Below are 21,369 nucleotides of genomic sequence, written 5' to 3' on the forward strand. Positions count from 1 at the left end.
CACCCTGGTACAACTGAGTGGAGTTGGGGCTGGGGTGCTCAAAATTGTGATTGTGATGTGACGCAGATTGAGCGACTCCTTTGTGTGCCATGACACAATTTCCCTAGCCCAGAAGGACCATCCGAAACTGAGAGGTTATCTGACTCCTAGGGATGTACAGACTGTAACTTTGCCATCTACACTTGCTCTGTCACTCTGAAAAATCAGCCATTTGGCTGGCATGAGACATGAATTTCCTATTCATACCAGCTGGTGCTACGCAAGTTTCAGCACTCTTTTAACTGGAGAGATCTGCGAAGGCAGCAATAGTAGTTGAAGATTTATCAATTTTGTCAGACTTTTAGGTGAATTAATTGTGGGCTCTGTTTATGACCTTGAACTGAAGATGACCACTTTCTTTACAGCTTCAGCATAAGTCTTACCGGGACCTCGTGAGAAAAGTGTGATCCCCTCTCAGAGCATTGTGAGCTGAGGGTTGTGATCCTGAGGTGTCACGCAAGCCAAATCCAGCTCTGCTTTCCCTGGCCACAGCCAGCCCAACTCCTGTGAGATTAACGAGCCAAATTCTGATCTCAGTTATATTTGTGGAGTTGTCCCATATTCATCCTGAATAAATCAGTCTTACCCTGTTCAGGAAAGCCAGCTAGGTTTTGGTCCCAATTAAGTCAATGGGAATGTTGCTATTGACTGCAGTGGGTTTGGGTTTCATTTGCGGTTGAGAGCTTTCAGTTTAATTTAACTATTTCCTACTGGAGAAAGCACTACTGTCCCAAACCTGAAATAAATATTTGGCGTCCTCTAAACCAGGCAGCTCTCATCTAAAGGTGCATTGCATTTCCCATAAAGACTGCTGCAATATTTAGTTGGCCAGGATGCTTGTCTTTCATGCTGAATCAACGGCTCTAATTAAGCATGATGACAAAATATGAGGACTTCTATGTAATTATGGCAACGGCACCACCTGCCTCTAATTAAGCTGCCAAAACATTTGGTCTAAAATGGTGCAATGAATAAGAAAAAAAAAATTATATCCAATATTTTGGCAACGCAACAAGAGGCTGGCTTTCCTCACATAATTAGCTTTAACAAAGTGTTGTTAATCTGATTTCTGATTAATAGACTATTTAATCTTATAGCAGTCTGACAAGACTGCCTCTGGTTTAACTTTCCACCAAAAAAAGTTAAGATTTCTAACAAGTTTAAGGGATATACTTATATGAGAAACATTAGATTTTCTTATTATTTTCATTGTTCTTCATGAGAGCCCCAAAGGTTACATTCTCTGAATTCACTGAACTTTTAAGCCTTTCATTAAATTGGAAGCCAAAGGAAAAGCTAATTTTTTTCCTCTTTCTAATTCCTCGTACGGAGAAATCACTGGTATGACTAATTGGGGGGAGGAGGCGTGCCCAGAAACCTTACAAGCTCTGCACATTTCAGAGCTGCTGGTCGGCTGGCAGAAAGTATCAGCTTTGTGGGCTGCTGTGATGCCCTGGGGTGTTTGGTGGCTAACGGTCTCCCCCTAGAAGTGCTTCTTGGGTTGGATTTAGTGACAATGAGGAGGGGAATATAATGTGTAACAACAGCAAAGCAGCCCAACTGCTTTTTCAGGACTTGTGTGGCCATTTGGGTTTCAGAACTGTTAATGTAACCTGGCATGTTAAATCAGACATGATCAACACTGTAAAAGAGCCAAGCATACCAACAGTACAGATGGGTGACAGATAATGAAAGCAGCCATGGCTGAGCAGTGTAAAACTGCTGATCAAACCACGTTAATATATGGGGCTTACATTTCTGAAAATTAGCATTTGAATATACCAGGATGAAAACAGGTAACTCTGTATTCACTGTAGGTGCCAAACCCTTAAAAACAAGTTTTCAGCAGCTTTCTTGTGTCCTGCCCTGGCTGCCTTAAATTTTCTTTGAGCATGATTTTTCCACTGCCCGGTGCCCCCCTGTAATGACTGGTGACTCCATAAAGTGGGTGTACATAGTTTCTGCCAGCCACGGTGTTTTGTGTCAGTTCTCTTGCCCTGTTTGGTCTCTTTCCCATAGCAGTGCCTGGACTGGATTATCTACTCCCACTCCAGCTGCAAAGCCTTGACTGGCTTTAAAATTCAGAGGAGTCTCAAGAAAGTCCAAGAACTTGGCAGCTCTCCACTATTTGTAAAGATGACTGTTAATTCAAAAGATTTGTTTCAATTTTCTCAGCCTGAAGTAATGATAACGGCAGTGTTCTTGTATCTGGTATATTGCTGGGGCAGTGGTGAGATTTTAGCATTTGAGAAAAGGCTTCCTGTTGCAGTTCCTCGCTCTGACGCCACAGATTTGATGGTATGAATAATACTCCCTTTGTAGGTTGGACAGCCTTTATATCTATGTGCTCTTACGTGCTTCAGAGTTGGGTGCAGAAGTCCATTTGTTATCTCCGGGCTCCCTTTGTGCAAGCAGGAGGTTGGTTATGCAGTAAACCTTAACAGACCTGCTAAATAAAAACTTAGTTGACAGGTTGTACCATGACCCACCAGGCAAGAAGCAGCAGTGTAAAACCACCTCCAGATTCCACCTACTAACACCACTTGAGATGTGGAGTGTCCTCAATAAATGCTTTCTGTACAGCTGCAAGATAAGGAGTAACGATTAGGGTCAGTGGTCCCATTTCATGCTGATAGAATACATGGATCAAACCTCCAATGTGGTGAGTATCCCACATGATCTGCTGAAGCAGCGGGAATACCCAGTTATTCACCATGCACTGGGACTCCAGCTAACAATAAAAGCCAGGATCTCTATTAATTCCCAAATCTTGTCAATACATCACCCTGCTACTCCAAAACAGCAGCAACAACCCTTAGGTGACCTCACCTCTCTCACACATTGGACTGGCAGATGAAATGCTTATGACTTTTTTTTTTCCTCCCTCCACTATCTTACTTATCAAATACGTTTTCAGATGCAGATTTGGGAATACCCTGTGTTTACCTTTAAGTGCGCTTCGTAAGATTTGTTTTCTTAAGAGCTGATCCAAGAACTGAACAAATGAGCTCCTGAACCAGTCTATAGAAGGCGATGGTTAGGGTCAGTTTAATGTTTTTGATGATTAAAGTACACACTGCTGAGTAAATACAGGGAGGAATTATATATTATTTGACTAGCTGCTAATTACGGTGAGCTCTTCCTGACTGTGCTTCCTTTATAAAAGATGAAAGTCAGATCCCTCAAAATTCTCATATTTAGTTCCTTTGGAGAAAATGGTCTGGTAAATAAAACAAGTATTACTGCTTTAGTTTTGTATCATGCTTCTTTTGCATGCTAATCAGAAGTTCCCCTGAGATAATTTGACAAGAAGGCCATTAATGCAAATTTAAGCATGACCTAGAAAGGTCTTATTTTTCATGTACCACATTGATGCTCTGCTATTGTTGTTTGTTTTTCTTTGTTTTAAACTGCCTAGTGTTTCAGGGTTGTCTTTCCTTCTTTTTCTTTCCTTATTTTTTTCTCCTTTTTTTTTTTTTTTTAAATCTCGTGACCATAGTTGCATGATTCACCTCAAAAGAAATACATTACTTTCAAATAAAATGCTTGAGAAAGATATGAAAATTTTGCATGTAAAGAATGGAGTTTATCCAGCAAACACCAGGTATAGCTTGGAAAAACTTAAGAAAAGTTGACTTTAATTTCTTTTATTTTACTGGAGAACTTTTGTGCAAATTTGCATTATAGATACCTGAACTTTCCCAACAGATGTGGTCTCAAAGCCTTCCATTGTTCAACTGTGCCAACTGGCCAGCAGAATTAAGTAAATACTAACAAAACTGAAACTATTGCAGATAGAAGGGTTAAACATTCTTTTTTCAATTGCTTGGGTTTTTTTCTGTAACTTCTAGGCACAACATAATTTTGGGGGACTTAAGCTCTAACATTCATGTGAGATATCTAATGCAGAAACAAGCAAGGAACAAAACCAAACACTTGAGAATCTCAACACTTCTGGGTTTGTTTATACCTTGTAAAGAATAAAAAGGTCACAGTTACCTGCCTCCCTTTAGCCCTTTGCAGGTCACTTCAGGGCTCTTACTATTTTCATAATATAATATATATGGAAATAATGTATGTAACCTTTCCCAAAGGGATCCCAGAGCTCTGTGCCATCTTCTTTCACGAAGCCCTCAAAAAATATGCCGTTGCTCATAGTCAGGAGAAATAAATCTAGCTGGTTTCCAGTTAAGATGTGGCCTGTTAGTATGTGTTGGTAAAAACCTCTCTGTCCGAGTCTGCGCGTTTTTTCCCCTTTGGACTGCTAATGGCAGAAGAAAAACGGTTACTTGCCTTTTAGCTCCTGAGTGTGCTGGGGGGTTATTGCTGATGGTGGCACTGAGAATGCATGCAAGGGTGCACGCACAATTCGCTTCTGGGTTAGTTAATATTTTTTCCCTTTCGGGTCAATAAGTCTGCTTTGTCTTTGGCTGCAGAGAATGCAAAATACTTCCTCGTGTGGTGCAATAGGGACAGTGAGCAGTCCTGAGGTGGAGGGAAGTTAAATGACTTGAGGTCATGGAGTAATTGAAGCAAAGGCATATCGAGGTGCGAGTCCTGCTGGAGCCAGGGCTGTGCCGCCAGCGCTCCCGCTCCTGCCCTGCCCCGGGAGCGATGCCGCCAGCCAGCGAGCTCTCCCTGACACCATGCCAGCTTCTGCTGCTGGAAAACACGTCCAGTGTCCAGCCCGCTTGACCCCCCGTCTGAGTAACTTGTTTTGCCATTTGTCACTGCCAAATGTTTCTTTATTCTGCCTCAGTCACTTAGTTTGCCACTCATTTGACTCCCTGCATAATTAACTTTGCCAGCCAATTGACTCGCTGTGTAATTATCTTTGCCAGTCACTTTGGTCTCTGCATATTAATCACGGTGTCTAACAGGCCTCGGGGCAGGTTGCAGCTCGGGGGGGGGGCCAGCAGCAGGTGCCGGCCAGCCCTTACGCCCACCGGGCACTGCCCAGCGCGGGGGGAGAGCCAGACGAGACCTCGCCGGGCTGGGACCGCAGCACGGCCGGGACAGCTGCAGAGACACGCTGCCACTTGCTGCTTCTCTTCCCTGACCCGAATTTAACTCCACTTCCCAGCAGTGTCCCCCCGCTCCAGCCCGGCCCCGCCTCATTTAATTGCTCTCATTTCTTATCGCGTCCGTCTGCCTTTGTCGGCTTCTCTGACACGCTTCCCCGTGTGTTTTACCACGCTCTGGTTGTGCAGACTAGCCCTTCGCTCCCCAAACGACCTGCAAGGCATCCACAAATTCTTTGTTCAGCTTCAACTGGGGGGCTGTTTTTGCAGGATGCCTTGGAAAAATTATGTGACTTAGAGTGACAAGTGTGAAGAGCAGTTGCAGACAGTTTATACATCCTCCTCAGGGAAAATAAACCTGTTAGTGTACGCCATATGCTACAAAGACGTGGCTCTCGGCCACGCAGCTGAAACACTAGAGCCTTTCCTTGACTCTTTGTCTGCTCATCTATTTGTCTTCAAAGCAGGAGCCCCTTACAGCTGACGCTTCTCCTTCTGTCCTGTTTGCCAAATAGCTGTGGACTTTGTAAATAATGTAGATAAAAGTTTTGGAGGTTGTCGGGAATAAATAACGTCATGCCTAGATTTATCATCTAATCGCAGAATAACGTACTTTGGAAAATGATCTTGCCTGCCTGTCTACCATTCAGCGAGGTCTGGTTTTCTCCATTGGTGCACTTTGCCTTTAAAATCTCTAGCCTGTCCTTTGTTCTGCCTCTTCTGCCCAACTTCAATCTAGCCCCTGTATTGCTTAATCAAATTTTGTAAAACTTCATTCCGCGTCGGATACACTTCAGCTCTAAAAACACAATCCGGCACCAAAACCAGACACGACTTCCAATCTAATTTTCCCTGATGGTGTTTTCTAGTTTGTCTGGACAGATAAAATCTATTACTAGGATTTTGGCCTCTCTGTATCCTTTTATATTGACTGGTTATTTCATAGTCCAGTTATTCTCCTTGCTTAGAGGACCTATAACAGATTCTTGTAAAGAGCTTTTTAAAATCCTCTACCATTGCTCGATGTTTTGCATTTGTATGTAACCAACAATGTCTCGCAGAGCTTATTTTTCTGAAGTATCACAGAAGATAAATCCCCAAATTCTTTTCTGAGATACAAAGGCACAAGTCTATACTGTGCAATCAAGTGTGATGTTGTTATCTCACCTAATTTTGGTTGAGGTAACTCCACAGACAGGAGCTTTCCAGCTTCTGCAGTTAGTATGGCACTAACATGAGGTGCTTTTGCCCCACCGTCCAGCCCTGCGCAGCCAGGGCTGTGCTCAGTGCAGACTTGCTCGGAGCTCTCTCACGGACCTTGAGCTGGTGCACCTTTGGGTATGACTGACATGAATATTTTGCTCATGTCAAGGGGAGGCAAGTATGCCCCCTCCTCCCAACTTGTCTTTCCGTCTCCAGCTTTTACATTCCCTGACATGTTCCTTGGAGAGCCTGAATTATTGTTGGTAGCGGTTTTGTTTTGCAAGAGTACGAGTTCTTTGGCTGACTAATGCACAGACAAATCATCTGTCCTGGCTTGGTCTTCCCATAACTTCCGCATAACAAAAGGAAAAGGAGTGATCACATCTCAGCTGTCCTGGGCTCTCACGCCTGCGTTTCAGTCTGGGGCGAGATAAGGGTACTCTGCTGGGAAGAGATCTAAAGTTCACAATCTGGAGTTCTTCTTCTGAGGTTTAACAATTTTTTCTTCTTCAGAAAAAATGAGTTCATGTATGAGGTATGACTGCTGTTTTTGGTTTTGGTTTGGTTTGGTTTTTTTCCTGAAGCGTCTCTGCTCTGCCTCTCCCAACAGCTTTGAGCTGCAATAAACCCACTCAGAAATGCACCAAGAGCTAGTTCTGACTGGTGCGGACGGTGCGGCTGCTGAAATTTGATTTCGGCACAGGAAGTGACATGACTGGAGCAAATTCCTCAGCTTGACATTTAAAAGCAAATATAACATCATTGGTGGTTTGGCTGGGGCTGTTGTTGTTTTGGACTAGGCTTGGGTCAGTGGGAAACATGGCAACAGAGGGGATGTACTAATGCAGCCTCAAGTTGCCTCCTCAGCCAGGGAGAATTTGGGGGACAAGGGGACAGCTTTTCATTTTCCCCGGGTCAGTCCCAACCTTTGCAGATGTACAACCTCAAGGGTCCATGCACAGGGAACTCCAGCAGAAAGGAAGACAGAAACACAGTGAGCTCTAGCTAAAGATTAACCCTGCTGACTAATTGAATGCTGGGAATGAAAAATGTTAAAACAAATATACTAAAGGACTGGGTTGTATTTTTCCTCTCCATCTGCTGAGGGAGGGCTGTGTTGCCACCTGTCTGGGCCAGCATCTTTGGATATTAAATAACCCAGTCTCCTTCTGTGATACAGCACAGAGAAGTTAATTCAGCTCAATAAGAAAAGCCTACAGCATACAGCAAGCCAATAATAGCTTTGAGAGTGTGCCCTTCAAGTTATATTTCACACCCACCTAGTACACGGAGATAACAATGTTTACTATCACTTTGTAAGTATAACTCTCTGGATGACTAAATCAGAAAGTAATGAAATGCAGTTGCCTGCTGTGTTTCTGGTTTTGCTTTTATTTATTCATCTTTCTGTAAAAGAGCCTAGGGTCTGCGATCCCCTCCTATGGGAAAAGCAGGAGTAGGTTCCCCTCTGGGGAAAGGCTGGCATGTGGGTCTGGCTGCCCTGCTGCAGCTGGGGAGATGTGGGGGCACGGACTACTGCTGCCGGGGGATTTCAGCTTCAGTGACGGAGTAGGTTTGGTTCAGGACTCCTAATTTAGCCTTTTCACTGTTGTCTGAACCTCTGGAATGTCATTCTAGGAAAAAAACCTGGAGTCGTCTCATAGCAGGGACATGAAGCAGCGAAGAGGTTGTTATGAGCAGCTTAGGTCTGCTGTGTTGGCTTCCCCGTTGTGCAGGCAGAAGCCACTGCAGTCACCAGCCGGAGAGCCTGCATCGGAGCCCAGCACAGGTACCCGGAGGAGAGACTGGGGAAATGCAGCAACTGCTCTCGTGGACAGCCCTGGTGTGGTAATGAGGTGCTCTGGGGAGGTGTCTCAGGAACTAACTTTACATTCAAGACCAAACGCTACCACTAATCCACATGGCATTACAGACGGTGTTGGTGGGATGCCAGTTCAGAACAGAGCTTGCCAGGAAGGGACCCTTTCGCCGCAGGACACATTGCCATGAGAGGTCAAAAAGAGCAAATCCTGACACCCTCCAAACTCAGTGCAAGATCTCTCTCTTTACCAGAGCTGACCTGCAGTGATGACTGAGTGTCAGACGTGAGGGCAAAAAGAGACAACAGTGGAGGAAGGGGGACAGGGATGCTGTTAGAAATCATTGGCCTTTTAAGACCTCCTTTAAAGTCTCTCTATTATTGCAAAGATGAGCTCGCTATAAACTCCTGAATGGGCAGAGCCTGAGATGCAAGAGAATGGGCCTAAGACAGTTTTCTATTATCTGGGAGATTTCTGTCTTAATAGAAGCTTTCAGAGCCAGCATGAGAGTTGAGCTCTAAAATTATGCCCCCACAGGAACAGAGTGTGTTCTGATGGAAAAGGCAAATAAATTGTGTTTTGTGATATGATATTGGACACATACAGTATTATTCTGCTGGTTCTCAAGTCACACAGGCTCCATCACAGACGGTGAGCCTAAATGTCTTCTGTGGCAAAAATAAAAATCATTTTCTGTTCTCACTAAGAAAATACTTTGTTCCTACGGGGTAATACCTGGTCAAGGTGGCTGCTCTGTTCATCTTGCAGAGCTCTGCAGAGAGTTTTCTTCTCCTCTGTGCTGCTGAGCCCTTTCTACTCTTGTGCACACATTTTTCTTTTAATTTTTCTTTTGACAGTATCTATTATCTTAACCTGTAAGTGTGAAATTAAAGTTTACATAATTTGAACCAGTTAAAACTAATTAAACTGTCACCTTCCAGGTTGGGCTGAAATGGAGAACAGTCCATGCCCCAATACACACACCACCTGCCTATCACACAGCAGGATTAAATGGCAACAAATCATAATGTCAGGTTAGCCAAAGTTTTGCTACCCCGGTGCTCTTATGTCCTGAGATTTCAGTCATCAGAACATAACTCTCTCCACATTCAAACCTGTGGTTTACAAAATAGATTTTGTACTTTGAGTCTTGCCACTACTACATTTACTTACTACTTTCTTTACTCACCACTTCTGGGTGGCGTCTCCTTCAGGGGCGCTAGCCGCAGCTTCCATTATTGGCTGCACTGTTTATCATAATTCCACATTATTTCCTTTTCTGCCAATAGCAATCACATAAGAGCAATGGATTATTTACCTCCTTTCGGTTTAAATATGATCTATATATTTCAGCCCAGCTCGACGGCTCTTAGATTAACAGTGCATTTCTATTTTGAGATTTTAATTAGATGTATGTTCCAATAATTCCTACAACAATATTTATTTTTCTGCCAAAAAACTGAATTCAATAAAGACCCTGCTTTCACATTTTACAGGTTTTTAAAGAGAAAGAATCCAATGAACAATTTTTGGTGTTATGCTTTTTTTTTTTTTTTTAATCTGCAATTAAGGGAATGTAATTACTTTTCACCTTGTCTTCTGTTTGCTTTTTGCATTCCAATTCTCCTGTGCTTGGGGTATGAATCATGTTTTATTTCATGACTGGAGAGCAGGCATGGGTGTGCTGCTGATTCTGTGTCTGGTCTATATTTTTGGTAGAGACATTCAGCTGCTACAAATCAGCAAAGGAGTCAATCAAGCCAAGTTGGTTTAGACAAGCAAAGGATGTAACCTTTGATCTTCTGCAAGAGAAAGCCCTTGACCCTACCCCTTTGAAAAATCTAATTTAAAACAAAAAGTACATGACTGTCAATTAAACACATACTATTCTTCTCTTGGTGAGGGTTTGCTCTTGCGGGCTTTTTTCTTCCTCCTAGGAATGCGGTTGATAGAATTCAGATAAAAACCTGATACCTACGAAAGACCCTTCAGCAAAATGTTTGTCCAGCAGTGTTAGAACTTGCCCCTGGATAATGAGTTAGATCCACCTTTATCATTCCCTTGCAACTCTCATGCAATTAAGCAGACGATTCCAGCGTTTGCTGAAACTTACTGACAATTATCAGCCTGTATCTGCTCCTGCTGGCCATCAATTTTATACTGGTGGAGCAGGGTGGGCTTGGGCCCATCTCTTGCAGTTACCTGCTTACATTCAGTACTTCCTTTCAAACCTCATGCTGTATCACTGATGCAATAACTTTGTAGGCTCAGCTGAGCTTTCCCTTGAACCTGGTCTCTAATTAATCCCTGTTTTAAGTTCTTATCAGCAGATTAACCGACTGCAGAAATATTCTGCATTTCCATAGCTTCCAAGCCACGTAGGAACATGGCTTCTGTCATCTTGCCACAACCTCGGCATTACTCAGCATGTCAGCTGAAGTTTTAGAAGTTTTCCAGACCTTTTAATCTTTACTCCTCACTTAATATTGTTCCTTTCAAATAGATGTCATTCCACCCACAGACACTTTGCCCCACAGGGATCTAAAGCAAGCTGGGTTGAGTAAAGATCCATTTCACACATGGAGGAAAACACAAGAAAGGTAAGGGCTCTAAATGTAAGCCTGCATTTAGGAGGACAATAAAGCCTGTGCTTAAATCCATTCCTGTTGTAATTATTGGTGTTATGAGAGCTATAGAAACTACAGCCTTATTTGTACTTGATGTTGTACAAATATATAATGAGGAAGAAGTGCTGTGTCCTGAAAGACTGCCTATGTAAGAATAAAGTCAATAGGGAGATCCAAGCAACAGACAGGAGAATGGGAAACTTGACAAAACCTTTATCTACAGAAGGATTCATTGGCCAAAACAAATTACCTGTTGAACAGCTCTGTGATTTCTGTGGGTATTGTGGCATATCCTCAGCCCAAAGTACATATTTCAGTCTAATTGAAGAAATTAAAGTTTAGCATGTGCTTCAGTACTCTGCTGAATCAGGGCCATAACGCTGCCACCAGCCATTTTAACGCTGGACGGAGATGAGCAAAAGAATGTGTCTGGTATCAGTGAAATTCCTCAGTGGCTCCCAGATTGGGTACGTAGTGTCCATCCAGAAGAACTGAAGCCCCTTTCTGTACTGTGATTTTCAACTCCGATTAAACCATCTCAATATACATTCCCGAGGCCACTGATGTAATAGATTCCTTCCAGAGAAAACACTGTGTAAAGCAACTCTGCCAGGAAATGGGAGCCCTCACACTTGGTGCCTGTATTTATTGTAAATATCCTGACTGAAGTCCTTTGTGCAGTAGTTTGAGAAGAAGCTTGTTGTTGTCACCCTCTTCAACTGCACCATTGTCCAAGACTGGAAAGAAATTGGGATCTCATCTGTGGTGAAAAAAATCCATCTTAGAAGAAGAGACAGAATACAGTAAGGGCAAAAATAGCCTGAAAATGGGTTTGCAGTGAGAAAGTAAGTTTCCTGGAGGTCTTGTCAAAATAATCTTCATCAACAAAGGACTCTTAAATGCTATAGGGTTTTAGCTTTTTTTCCCCCTGTAATAGTAGATTCAATACATCGATGCTCATTTCCCAGAAGTGATGCTCTCCCTGACCCTACGGTTGCAACATGACCCTCAGCCCCTTTCTTCAAACAAATTCAGGAGCTTAGCAGTTTTCTGTGGAAGAAGCAAGCTCACCTCACTCTTAGGCATTTCCCAGAAGCAGCAAAATTCAAGGGGAATTTTGCAGCTGAGCAGGATAGAACTCTTCAGTGTTTGTGCTAGGCATTCTACCATGGCCATACCACAGGCTTGAGAGATCTTCTGCGGGAATCAACAAGCACCTTGTCTCAGTACTCCAAATGTGCAAAGCTCCTTTATGAATTAAGCAGCTAAAACACAAAAGAAGCAGCCAGTTTGTTGGCATACTAATAGTATTAAGTGCCATTATACTGTTAAGCATCAATGATACTGAGCTTGGACCAGAGTTCTTCCCCACTGAAACCAGTTAGTGACTGCAGGCTAAGGCATCTGGGCAGGGCAGCACTAACCAGAGGTGCACATCTGCTGTCTGTGCCTGGCTATCAGTATACAGCCACAGCTCTGTGTAAGAAAGCATCCACAGCTACTTTCAAGCTACTACTGAAACTTGTGGGTCTTCCTATAGACCTGACGGCTTGCCAGATTCTCATTAAGGTGTCAGAGCTAAAGATGGAGATGGCATATGAAATGACAGGCAAAGATGGGGCTTAGTCCCACCACAAGGGGCTCCATCCATTGTCCCTGGGGGCAAGTGGAGATGCTGCTCCTGGGATGATAACTCCTGTGGTGGCTGTGGAGCAGCTGCACCTGCCCTGTGACTGCTGACAGGCCTCACCTGGTAAAAATGATCATAACACTAACAAAAGAGCACCAGATATTTAGCAATATTGAAAGGGGAATATCTTAGGCAGTGAAATCACATGGCTTACTGGGTGTGCCTTTCAATTTTTGATAAATCCTTAAGTGAAAACAATGTGTCACCATAGGCACCTTTCTAATTAAACTGAGAACATACCACATCTATTCCTCAATGTCCGGTGCTCTTTTCTCCTGGGTGCAATTTGCAGTGCTGTGTTTGATCTATGAGCTCCTTGTGTGGCTTGGTTAACAGTTGCCTTAGAGCGTACTCCTTTCTCGAGCCAATACAGCAGCAGAGAGAGACCAACTGGATGCTGTGTCAATGACTTCCTGAAGCCAAACTGCTGATAGAGATTTGGGCAGTTCTGTCTTACTGGAATTAACCCCCTCTTGAGCCAGTAAAACATGTATGTTGAAGTTAGCACAGAGTATAACACTGAGCAACGTGAGTGAGAATCAAGAGGATGCGTATCTGTCTTAGGTAAGGAAACCAAGCTGGTGACTGTCAGAGAACACCTTTCCTTTCAGAAAAAAGTATGGAGTGAGTCAGCTGCTGCTGAAGAAAATATATCCCTTTGCCACTTTTCCTTCTTTCTATCTGAGAATCACATCTACATGTCAAATGATGATGAGCGACAACACTAACCTTCCTTCTCCAGCCTGCTGGCAACATAGGAAACGTGGCTCGGTTGCCTTGAGAGACAGAAGTGATGAAGATGTGGAACATCTGACGACCAGAGGCCTCTTCTCTCTGGATTCCTTCCATGGTGTTTTATAGATTCTACCATCATCTTCCCTTGCCCATGGGAGATGGGTTACAATGCGGCAGAGAACAATGCTGTCACACAGCTTGGGGAAGCTAAGGGGCTGCACCTTTGTGTGCTAATACCAAAAAGCCCTCTTGTAGGAAGGCAGAAATAAGGAGGCACTGGGACACTAACTCAAAAACATTCTTGGGTTTTTGTGGTTTTGTGATGTTTCTTCATTCTCCCAGGTGTCTCATTAAAAATGAATTAAAATGAGACAATTAGCTGCTACTGAGAATTTACAATGTTGCTGCATCAAAGTACTTTGGAGTACTTACTAAATAACAGCTGAGTAATTGGTATCTATCTCTACTGTCTGTCACAAAGACAATGGACATGGCGAGGGTCCTGGAGAGATATGGTCTTTATTGAAGAAAGGAAATGAATGTTTAAACAGGCTAATTATAAACAACATATATAAATTAATATGATTAGCTGTAGGCTTTTTTTTTCTTTTTTTTCTGTTTTTTTGTGGGGTTTTTTTCTGCTTCCTTCCATATAGTTTTTTTCTGGTTGGCTGTAGAATGGGTTCCCTGGTGATCAAATAAGAAAAGGCAGAAATAATGTTCCTTTCACAAAACCACGGTCAAAAGGCCCTTGTGCTTCTTAAGAATGGAAAATGTGGATACATGTCATCTGGAAACCACTGCCTGGCAGTGGTTGCAGGACAGTTGCAGCTTCTTCCATACGTCCCCTCTAACCTTGCCGCTTCTTCTGTTACTTCTTGAGCAGAATTAAGGTATTGACTTACTGCCAGGTCCAAAACGATGAAGTCCAACATCTCCCACGTCAAACCTATCGTACATGCACCACCAGTCCTCGTGTGTGTGGTGCACACACATCCTGGAGAGGGTCCCCCTCTGGCACACCATGTTTGATCCTGCAAGCAGAGCCACCAGCCCGGACTGCAGGGAGCCTGCCAACCTTCTGCTTTGAGCTGTGACGGACTGCTTTTCCGCAGCTGCAGCATGGTACGGCTGCTTCTGCCTCCCCAGCTCTCTGCTTCTGGGGGGCAGGATTTCACCCCAGGAAAAGGAGGAAAGAAACAAGAAAAGCAGTAAGGCAGGAGAGTGGCAGGAGAGAATTTCTGATCAACTCTTTTTCACAGACTACATTTTTATTTTTATTTGAGACTATACCAATTCCAGTTTTCATAACAATGCATTTTTCCTTTGACAAGTGCTTATTTCATTTTATATAGTTGTCTAAATAGTTACCATATTGCTAATGTTTCCAGCCAGAAATTACTTCCCAATGTGACAGATCCAGACCTTCCAGTAATTTGCGTATGTAAATTCAGATTATTATTATGTTCACATGTAATACTACAGGTAACAAAATGAAAGAGCAGATACAAATTATCTGCATAAAAATCTGCATAAAATATTCACATATGGAAACCTAATTTTTCTTGTTTGTATAAATGTCTGAACATGTAATATCTATCAATCAATCTCACTTGTACCCATACAGCTCAGAAGCATGTCATATTTATTGTGTGAGTCCTAACATCATCCTCCAGTAGTTCATAAAATATGATCACTGCTAGGAGCTGATTGGAATTCAGAACTGTATGATCATTTGGTTGTTACTGTGCGTCTAAAACACCTTTTTTTTTCTTTTTCCTGCTATGAATTTTTCTCATTTAACAGTCAACTAAACTATAGTGATCTGGGAATTAGCAGCTGAGGACTGTTAAGCACTGCAGGATGCTTAATGCAATTAGCAAAGTTAATAAAATGTTGGACAGGTGCCTTGTACCGGGGGAAAAAAGGCGTTGTTCTTATTTGCTCAGGATCAAACAGTTACATTTACCTTGTTTCTTTTAAGAAAGCATTTATTCTTAAATTGGAATGAAATAAAGAACAAAATCAATGATTGACCTGTTACTGGTTGAATTCTACAGTAAGCTTCCTTGTTTTCTACTTCCAGGAGAACAGCTTCAGGAAACATGTACCTACTTGCAGAGGGGCACAGAAACAAAAGGTACACTGAAGTGGGCAAAGCCTGAAGAAGATTACCCTGGAATATCTAAGGAACAAGTTGAAGCCAGCTCTGAACCATCTACATTTAATAACAGGTGGAGGACGGGAAATATAACAGAGGTCAGAGAGGAATAAGTATACAGTTCCTCGTCTTTCTGACAAAGCTGATCCTTGGAAATCACACACTTATCAGCTTAACACCTGGAAAGATGGCAGAACAACTGAGTCAATGAGAGACAGCTGAAAACTACTGATCTGTAGAACTGGCGGGAGGAGAAGACTCCTGCTGAAAGGTCCATGAAGCATAAAAAAAACAAGGATGTTGCCAACAAGGTAAGTGTGTGAGTCTATTTGTGTCTTCACTCCAGAGCTCACAAACTGGAGGACTTCCCCATTTAGGGTGAATGTTTTCCTGTGTCGGTCCTTGGGGGAAAACTGAACTAGGTAATTCTAGTTATTTCTATGTTGGTTTTAGAGGAAGATGGGGAAGTCTGAGTGAAAGCCTGTAATTATGATGGGTCTTTAAAAAGTTAACATTTAGAGAAAAGACCTTAAGAAAGAAATCGTGGAGTCAGTCTGTCAGGCTGCCTGTCCTCTGGTTCAAGCCATGTTGTTCCAGGTTGTGTTGATTTTGTGTTTACCTTACCTCTTCTATATTTATATCCTTCTAAGAAAAGATTCTACAATGGCTGAAGTGAAACTGGAGGAAAGGATAGTCTTAGCTTCTTCATTCCTGTCCTGCCTCCCAAGCCATCTGCTGCAGCGGCATCTGTGCTTAGGGAATACACCTATTCCATGCCTTAGCTCTCTGGGGATCCCAACTGAATCAAGAACAGAAACCAGGCATAAGAAAAGTAGTGGCTGCAAGACACAGCATCACTTATATCTCTGTAATCATGTAGGCTTTTGTCTTCTAAGCAGCCATGGGGGTATTAGAGGGTGAGCAAAACCCCAAAGGAACCCAATCAAAAGCAAACCAAGGATGCCTCATGCCATGCACAGCTTGTCAAACCCCCTGTTTGCTTGTGTCCTCAGAAGTCTGCAGAACACAGTTGCTAAAACAAGGAACGTTTTTCTGTGTCTGCTGAGGAAAAGGCAGAGATCCTTGTGCGGAGGGCTGGTGTTCATGTATGCATTTCAGCGAGTCTCTAGCCATCTTTAAGGTAGGTCTGCAGAGTCACGCTCTTGGAGCTGAGCTTGCCCAGCTGGAGGGCTAGTTTGTTCCAGAGGAAAAACCTGCACAGGTACAGGCTTGGAGCATAGGCTTGAGGCCAGAATTAATGCTGATGTAGCCCCAGTCTCAGGGTAGAGCTACGCCTCTACCCTTTGCATAGGTACAAAACGATTCTCAGTCCACAGGTGTCATCTTGGTACCACTGGTAAATATAAAACGGGAGTGTGATTTATCGTTGTGGGCTTGGGCTGAGAAGTTGATCATTGCTTGATAGGACTTGCCTTCACTTAAAACAAAAAGAAGTCAATATAAGCTGGTGGCTGAGATCCTGGACTGTGCAAGAGGAGCGGGCAGGACATGCTCTCTTTTGGGAGTGGGGGAGCTCACTTCCAACCTGCATTTTGTGATAACGTGTAGGAATGCCCAACTCCTCAGACTCTGCCTAGGCTGACGTATGGAGAGAGGTACAGATGTGCAGACTGTCTGCTGCTCCCCTCTGTAACCCTGGGCTGGGAGAATTCCCTAATCCTGCTTATCTGAAGTATTTACACTCCTCATAGTGCCCAAGTGTCAGCAGGCATGGCACAGCCACGTTTCAGCTTTGAGTCATCGGGTGAAAGAAGTCTGGTCTGGGGCCTGTAGTGACTAGAAATCATTACCTTGTGTTGGCTGCTTGTCCTCTGCAAGATGAGTTTGTGGGCTTGATCCATTTTCCCCACATACATGCATAAAACGCCCACACATCTGGCTTGTATTAGCGTGTCCTCATTGGCAATTTCTCTAAAGACAAACCAAGCTGGGGGGAACTGGAGTGTTTTAACCAGCTGCCGCTCACCTGGCCCGTTGAGAGCACAGGTACAGCGAAGGAGGAGCAGAGGAGGGGTGCTGGTCCCGCTCACCCAGCCAGGACATCCTCTGTTGCCATCCTGAAGTGGTGCTGTGCTCCTGTTCAGTAAGATGGCCCTTCCCCAACATTTGAGATAACCTTGCATTCGTATAACTAGGATGTTTTGTCCTCCCTTCCTACAAGCAGCCCAGTCTTCTGAGGACACGCACTTTAAGAAATAAGTAAATAAACGTCGCCCCTTATTTTCACCTGCCGTGAGCCAAAAGCTTCCACTGAAATCACGGGTCTCTAAACGCGGGGTTCGCAGGAGCGGGGTGCTGGGTACGTGGGGGGCCCCTCCGGCAGCTGCGGGTCCGCAGGGCAGGATCCGGCCGCGGTTTCAGCCGGAGGCCCCGGCTCCCCGCTGCCGCGGAGCGAGCGGGGACGGGGGGACGGGGACGGGGGGGGGAATTTCGATCAGCACGACTGCCAAAGCCAATTATCAGGAAGAAGACGATATAATTATATTAGGGAACATCTGTACTTCATTAAAAGCCCTCGCGGGGCGGATTCACGCCCGGCCACGTTACGCACAGGCGCTTCCAGCCCCCCCGTTGTCGTCCCCCCCCCCCCCCTCTTTACCGAGCCCCCCCCCCCCCCGCTGGCGCCACCGCCCCGGGCGCAGCCGGCCCCGCTCCGCCAGCTGCGCCGCCCCGGGGCCGCGCCCGGGCTCCGGGCCGCGCCGCCCCGTTCCCCGTCGTCCCCCCCCCCCCCCCCGCCCCGGGCGGCTGCACCTGCCCCCGCGGCCCGGCCGCCCCTCCCGGCGCAGCCGGTCCCATCCCGGGCGCGGCGGGCAGGCGGCGCTCTGCGGCCGGGCTGCGCTGGGGCTCCGGGGCGGTGCGGCGCGGTCTCTCTTCTTCTTCTTCCTCCTCCTCCTCCTCCTCCTCCTTCTCCTCCACCTCCTCCTCCGCGGCGGCGGGCAGATGCGGCGGATCTTGGGGTGGCTCTCGCCCGCAGCGGGCTCCCGTCCCCCCGCCGCCCCCATGGACGGCAACGGGGGCAGCAGGCGCGCGTAGCTCGGTGAGTCCCACCGCGGCCGGTCCCGGTCCCGTCCCTTCCCCCAGCAGCCCGCACCGCGCTGCTGCCGCAGCCGGGGATGCTGCCTCCCTCGCCCGTGCTTCTCCGTTTCCCTCTTTCCGCGTAAAAATCGATGCCTCCCCACCACCACCACCTCCTTTCCTCCGCCCCGGCGCCCCACGCGTGTTGGTGGCGGGGGCCCGGCTGGCGCCGGGGCCGGGCTGGAGGGACCGGCTCGCCGCCCGGCTCTGCCACCTGCTCCCTGCGGCTCCGGTTCCCTTCGGGGGCTGCGGGAGCGTCGCTCCTGCCGGGATGGGGTTTGGGAGAGCGGTCCCCTGGTCGTGTCGCGGAGGGCGTCCTGCCTTCCCCTCTGGTAGGAGTCCTGGGCTGGGGGGGGGGGGGTTTGCAGTTGGACTCCCAAAGATTTGTTTCAGGGTAGGACTTTGCCAATATCAATCTTGGAGTTATTTTCTTTCAGCTAAATTGAATTTAGACTGACTCAGCGGTTGTAAGAAGCTCAGGGAAAAACGTCAGTTTGAGGCTTGTTTTCCTTACCTTGGGTTTAAAGACCTCTCTTTGTAGAGTCGTAATGATTTCCTTTTGTAAAATAATTTTGTTGTGCTTTATTTACTCCTGGAATTTAACAGTCCTCCAAGACAGACAGGCTCATTAGAGGCTGAAATAATCAGCTCCAAGGCACAGGCAGTGCCCTTGGTCGTAACAGGTGCAATGTGCATATTCTTATGAACAATGAAATGGTTTCAGCGTTCAGGTTTATTTGTATGCTCTGCGTTTCTGTGACTCTGAAGAAATTGTCATGCTATGTTATGTCAAAGATGTCCTTACAGCGTGAGCGTGTCCATAGTACCTAATTAACAGGACATAGGAGCAGCTGCACAGACCCTGTCCGTCAGCGATGGCTTTAATACCCAGGGTGTTCCTGGGTGACACCCTATAGCTTTGGGGTGTTTTGGTGGCTTGTGTGAGGACCCACACTGGGCACTGGTCCATCAGCGATGCTCTGGCCCAGCATGAAACACTGGGAGTTGAGGGGGAAAAGAGAAGTGCAGAGGAAGAGCCAGTTGTGCTCAGATTGTATTCTCTAGGCTTGATGGTCCTTTAATACAGTTCCCTGACCCCTGTGTTTTCCGAGCAGGGTGGTGGTGGTGGTGGCGCATCTTGTGTTGTTACTGAAACCTAAAATACTGACACTTTTATTCTACAGAAGGAATTTCCTGGGCAGGTATTTCATAGATAAAAAGATCGCCATTGTTTTAGTAGCTTCATGGGCTCCTTATTTAAGGCAAAAATCCAGAGTGATGCCACATTGGTAATTGACTTAATGGGAGTCATTCAGGAGTTAGAGCTGTAGATCAGAAGGAAATTAGACTGGAATTTAATTATTGCTCTCAAGCCAATATAGCACAAATGGTGTATTCCAGCCATCCTTACCCAGGTTCAGCTCCTGCTGTGGGAGACCTGTGCTCTGTGGTACAGCCAGTGGCATCTCCTGCCTGGAGGCGTCTCTGCCCTCGGCACTGAAAGATGCACTTTGCTGGCGCTCTGCTTTCCAGAACTCTTTAAATCTCACTTATTTTGTTAGGGATGGGAGGAGGAATGGACTGCACGTGTAGGGTGGGGAAGGATGACTGGGTAAAGCGGTGACGATGGGGGGTGCATTCGTTACTCTCTGGCTCTTTATAGATTACAACAAAGAAATGGTAGAGCAAAGGACAAGTCGAAGCTCTAGCCAAGGGAAAGTGCCTGGCAATGAAATCTGTTAGGGCTGTCCTCCTAGGTGGTGTTAGTGGAGACACCGAACAAAGCGTGGCACCGGGGATGTCGAAGAGGTCTTTGCTTGTTGTCAGAGGTGCTCTGAGAGTGCACAGGCTTGAGTTCTGCCTTGTAGCTTACTCCATCGTGACAGAAAGTGCTTCTTCCTCCTGGAAAATGGTGAGAAAATAAGTCATGGTGGTGTCTTCTGGGGCATTCAGTCCTCTCCAGAGGGTTTCCCCGGTGGTGGGGTCTGCCAGCTCATGCTGATGAGCTGCAATAGCAGTGAATTTTGTGGTGTTCTGCAGTACATACAAACCCTGGGACAGCAAAATGTCTTGCAAAGGAGGTGGAGAAACAAACCCAGCATTTCTACTGCTGTGTTAACTTCCCCTGGACGACTTACAGCCTCACCCAGCGATGTAATTCCATCCCTTGTGGTTCTTGGTTTGTGGCAGGTGAAGGTAGGAATACGCTTCTCCCTGAGACACAGCATTTTGTATAGTTCTAATTCAGCCAACCAAGGAAGGTAATTACCTTGTTAACCCTTTGTAAGATGTGACTGACACAGCTCCCTGTCGTTTATTAAGTTAAAAGCGGTGCGTACTGTTAAAATACAGCACACTGCACAAAAAGACATTAGTTGAGAAGGAAACTTTTCTGTAATAGCATCAAGTCAGCTTCACCTAATGATGTTCAGTTGAAGGGATTTAAAGTGTTATTTAATCACATTTAGGGCCAATAATCTTAAAGGATTCTTTAAAAATCCTTAGAAATAATTAGCAGCCTTATTTAGCATCTTGGGTGATTTAGGCTGGTGAGAGAGTGATTTGTCCTTTTCACATCACTAGTAAAGTGTGATGTTGCTGTGAGTAAGCTGGATAATGTTTACGGATCTGGTAAAGCAATGAAGCTTTGGATAGTGGCCCTTTAATTGCCTGAGGCTTTTCTTGCTGTACATGCTTGTTTAACAGAGTTTTGAAAATCATCTCTGGAAGCCAGTTATTTATGCTGCAGATGCTGATCTGGTCAGGGATATGTCCACGCTGCAGTCATGGATGTAGCTTGAAGCGCTCTGCTCTGCAGGAGCGTGTCTGTGACCACGTGGAGCTCAGTGCACCCTAATGCTGCAGGTACCTGCCCTGGCCTTGCTGAGCTCGCCTCTGCAAGAAGAGCTCCGTGTCCTTGCTCCCCTGACTTGATGCACCTGCGGGAAACGAGTCAAGGTGGGGTTGATGGAAGAGC

At 45.5% G+C, this 21,369-nt stretch overlaps 1 protein-coding gene across 4 annotated transcripts in view; it reads left to right on the forward strand.

Moving 5' to 3' along the window:
* RASGEF1C (RasGEF domain family member 1C) overlaps positions 1-21,369 on the forward strand; it is a 135,329-nt gene that overhangs the window by 33,860 nt on the left and 80,100 nt on the right. For 2 of the 4 annotated variants that reach the window (XM_049829636.1, XM_049829639.1), the window contains exon 2: positions 15,222-15,607. In XM_049829636.1, coding sequence (XP_049685593.1) covers positions 15,572-15,607 — 36 coding nt within the window. In that variant the 5' untranslated portion in view covers positions 15,222-15,571. Of the gene's footprint in view, positions 1-15,221; positions 15,608-18,186; positions 18,355-21,369 lie in introns of those variants that run through there. The other 2 variants (XM_049829640.1, XM_049829637.1) reach the window with 2 other exon arrangements.

This window comes from Accipiter gentilis, chromosome 26 (genome assembly GCF_929443795.1).
Source record: "Accipiter gentilis chromosome 26, bAccGen1.1, whole genome shotgun sequence".
NCBI classification, from domain to species: Eukaryota; Metazoa; Chordata; class Aves; order Accipitriformes; family Accipitridae; genus Astur; species Astur gentilis.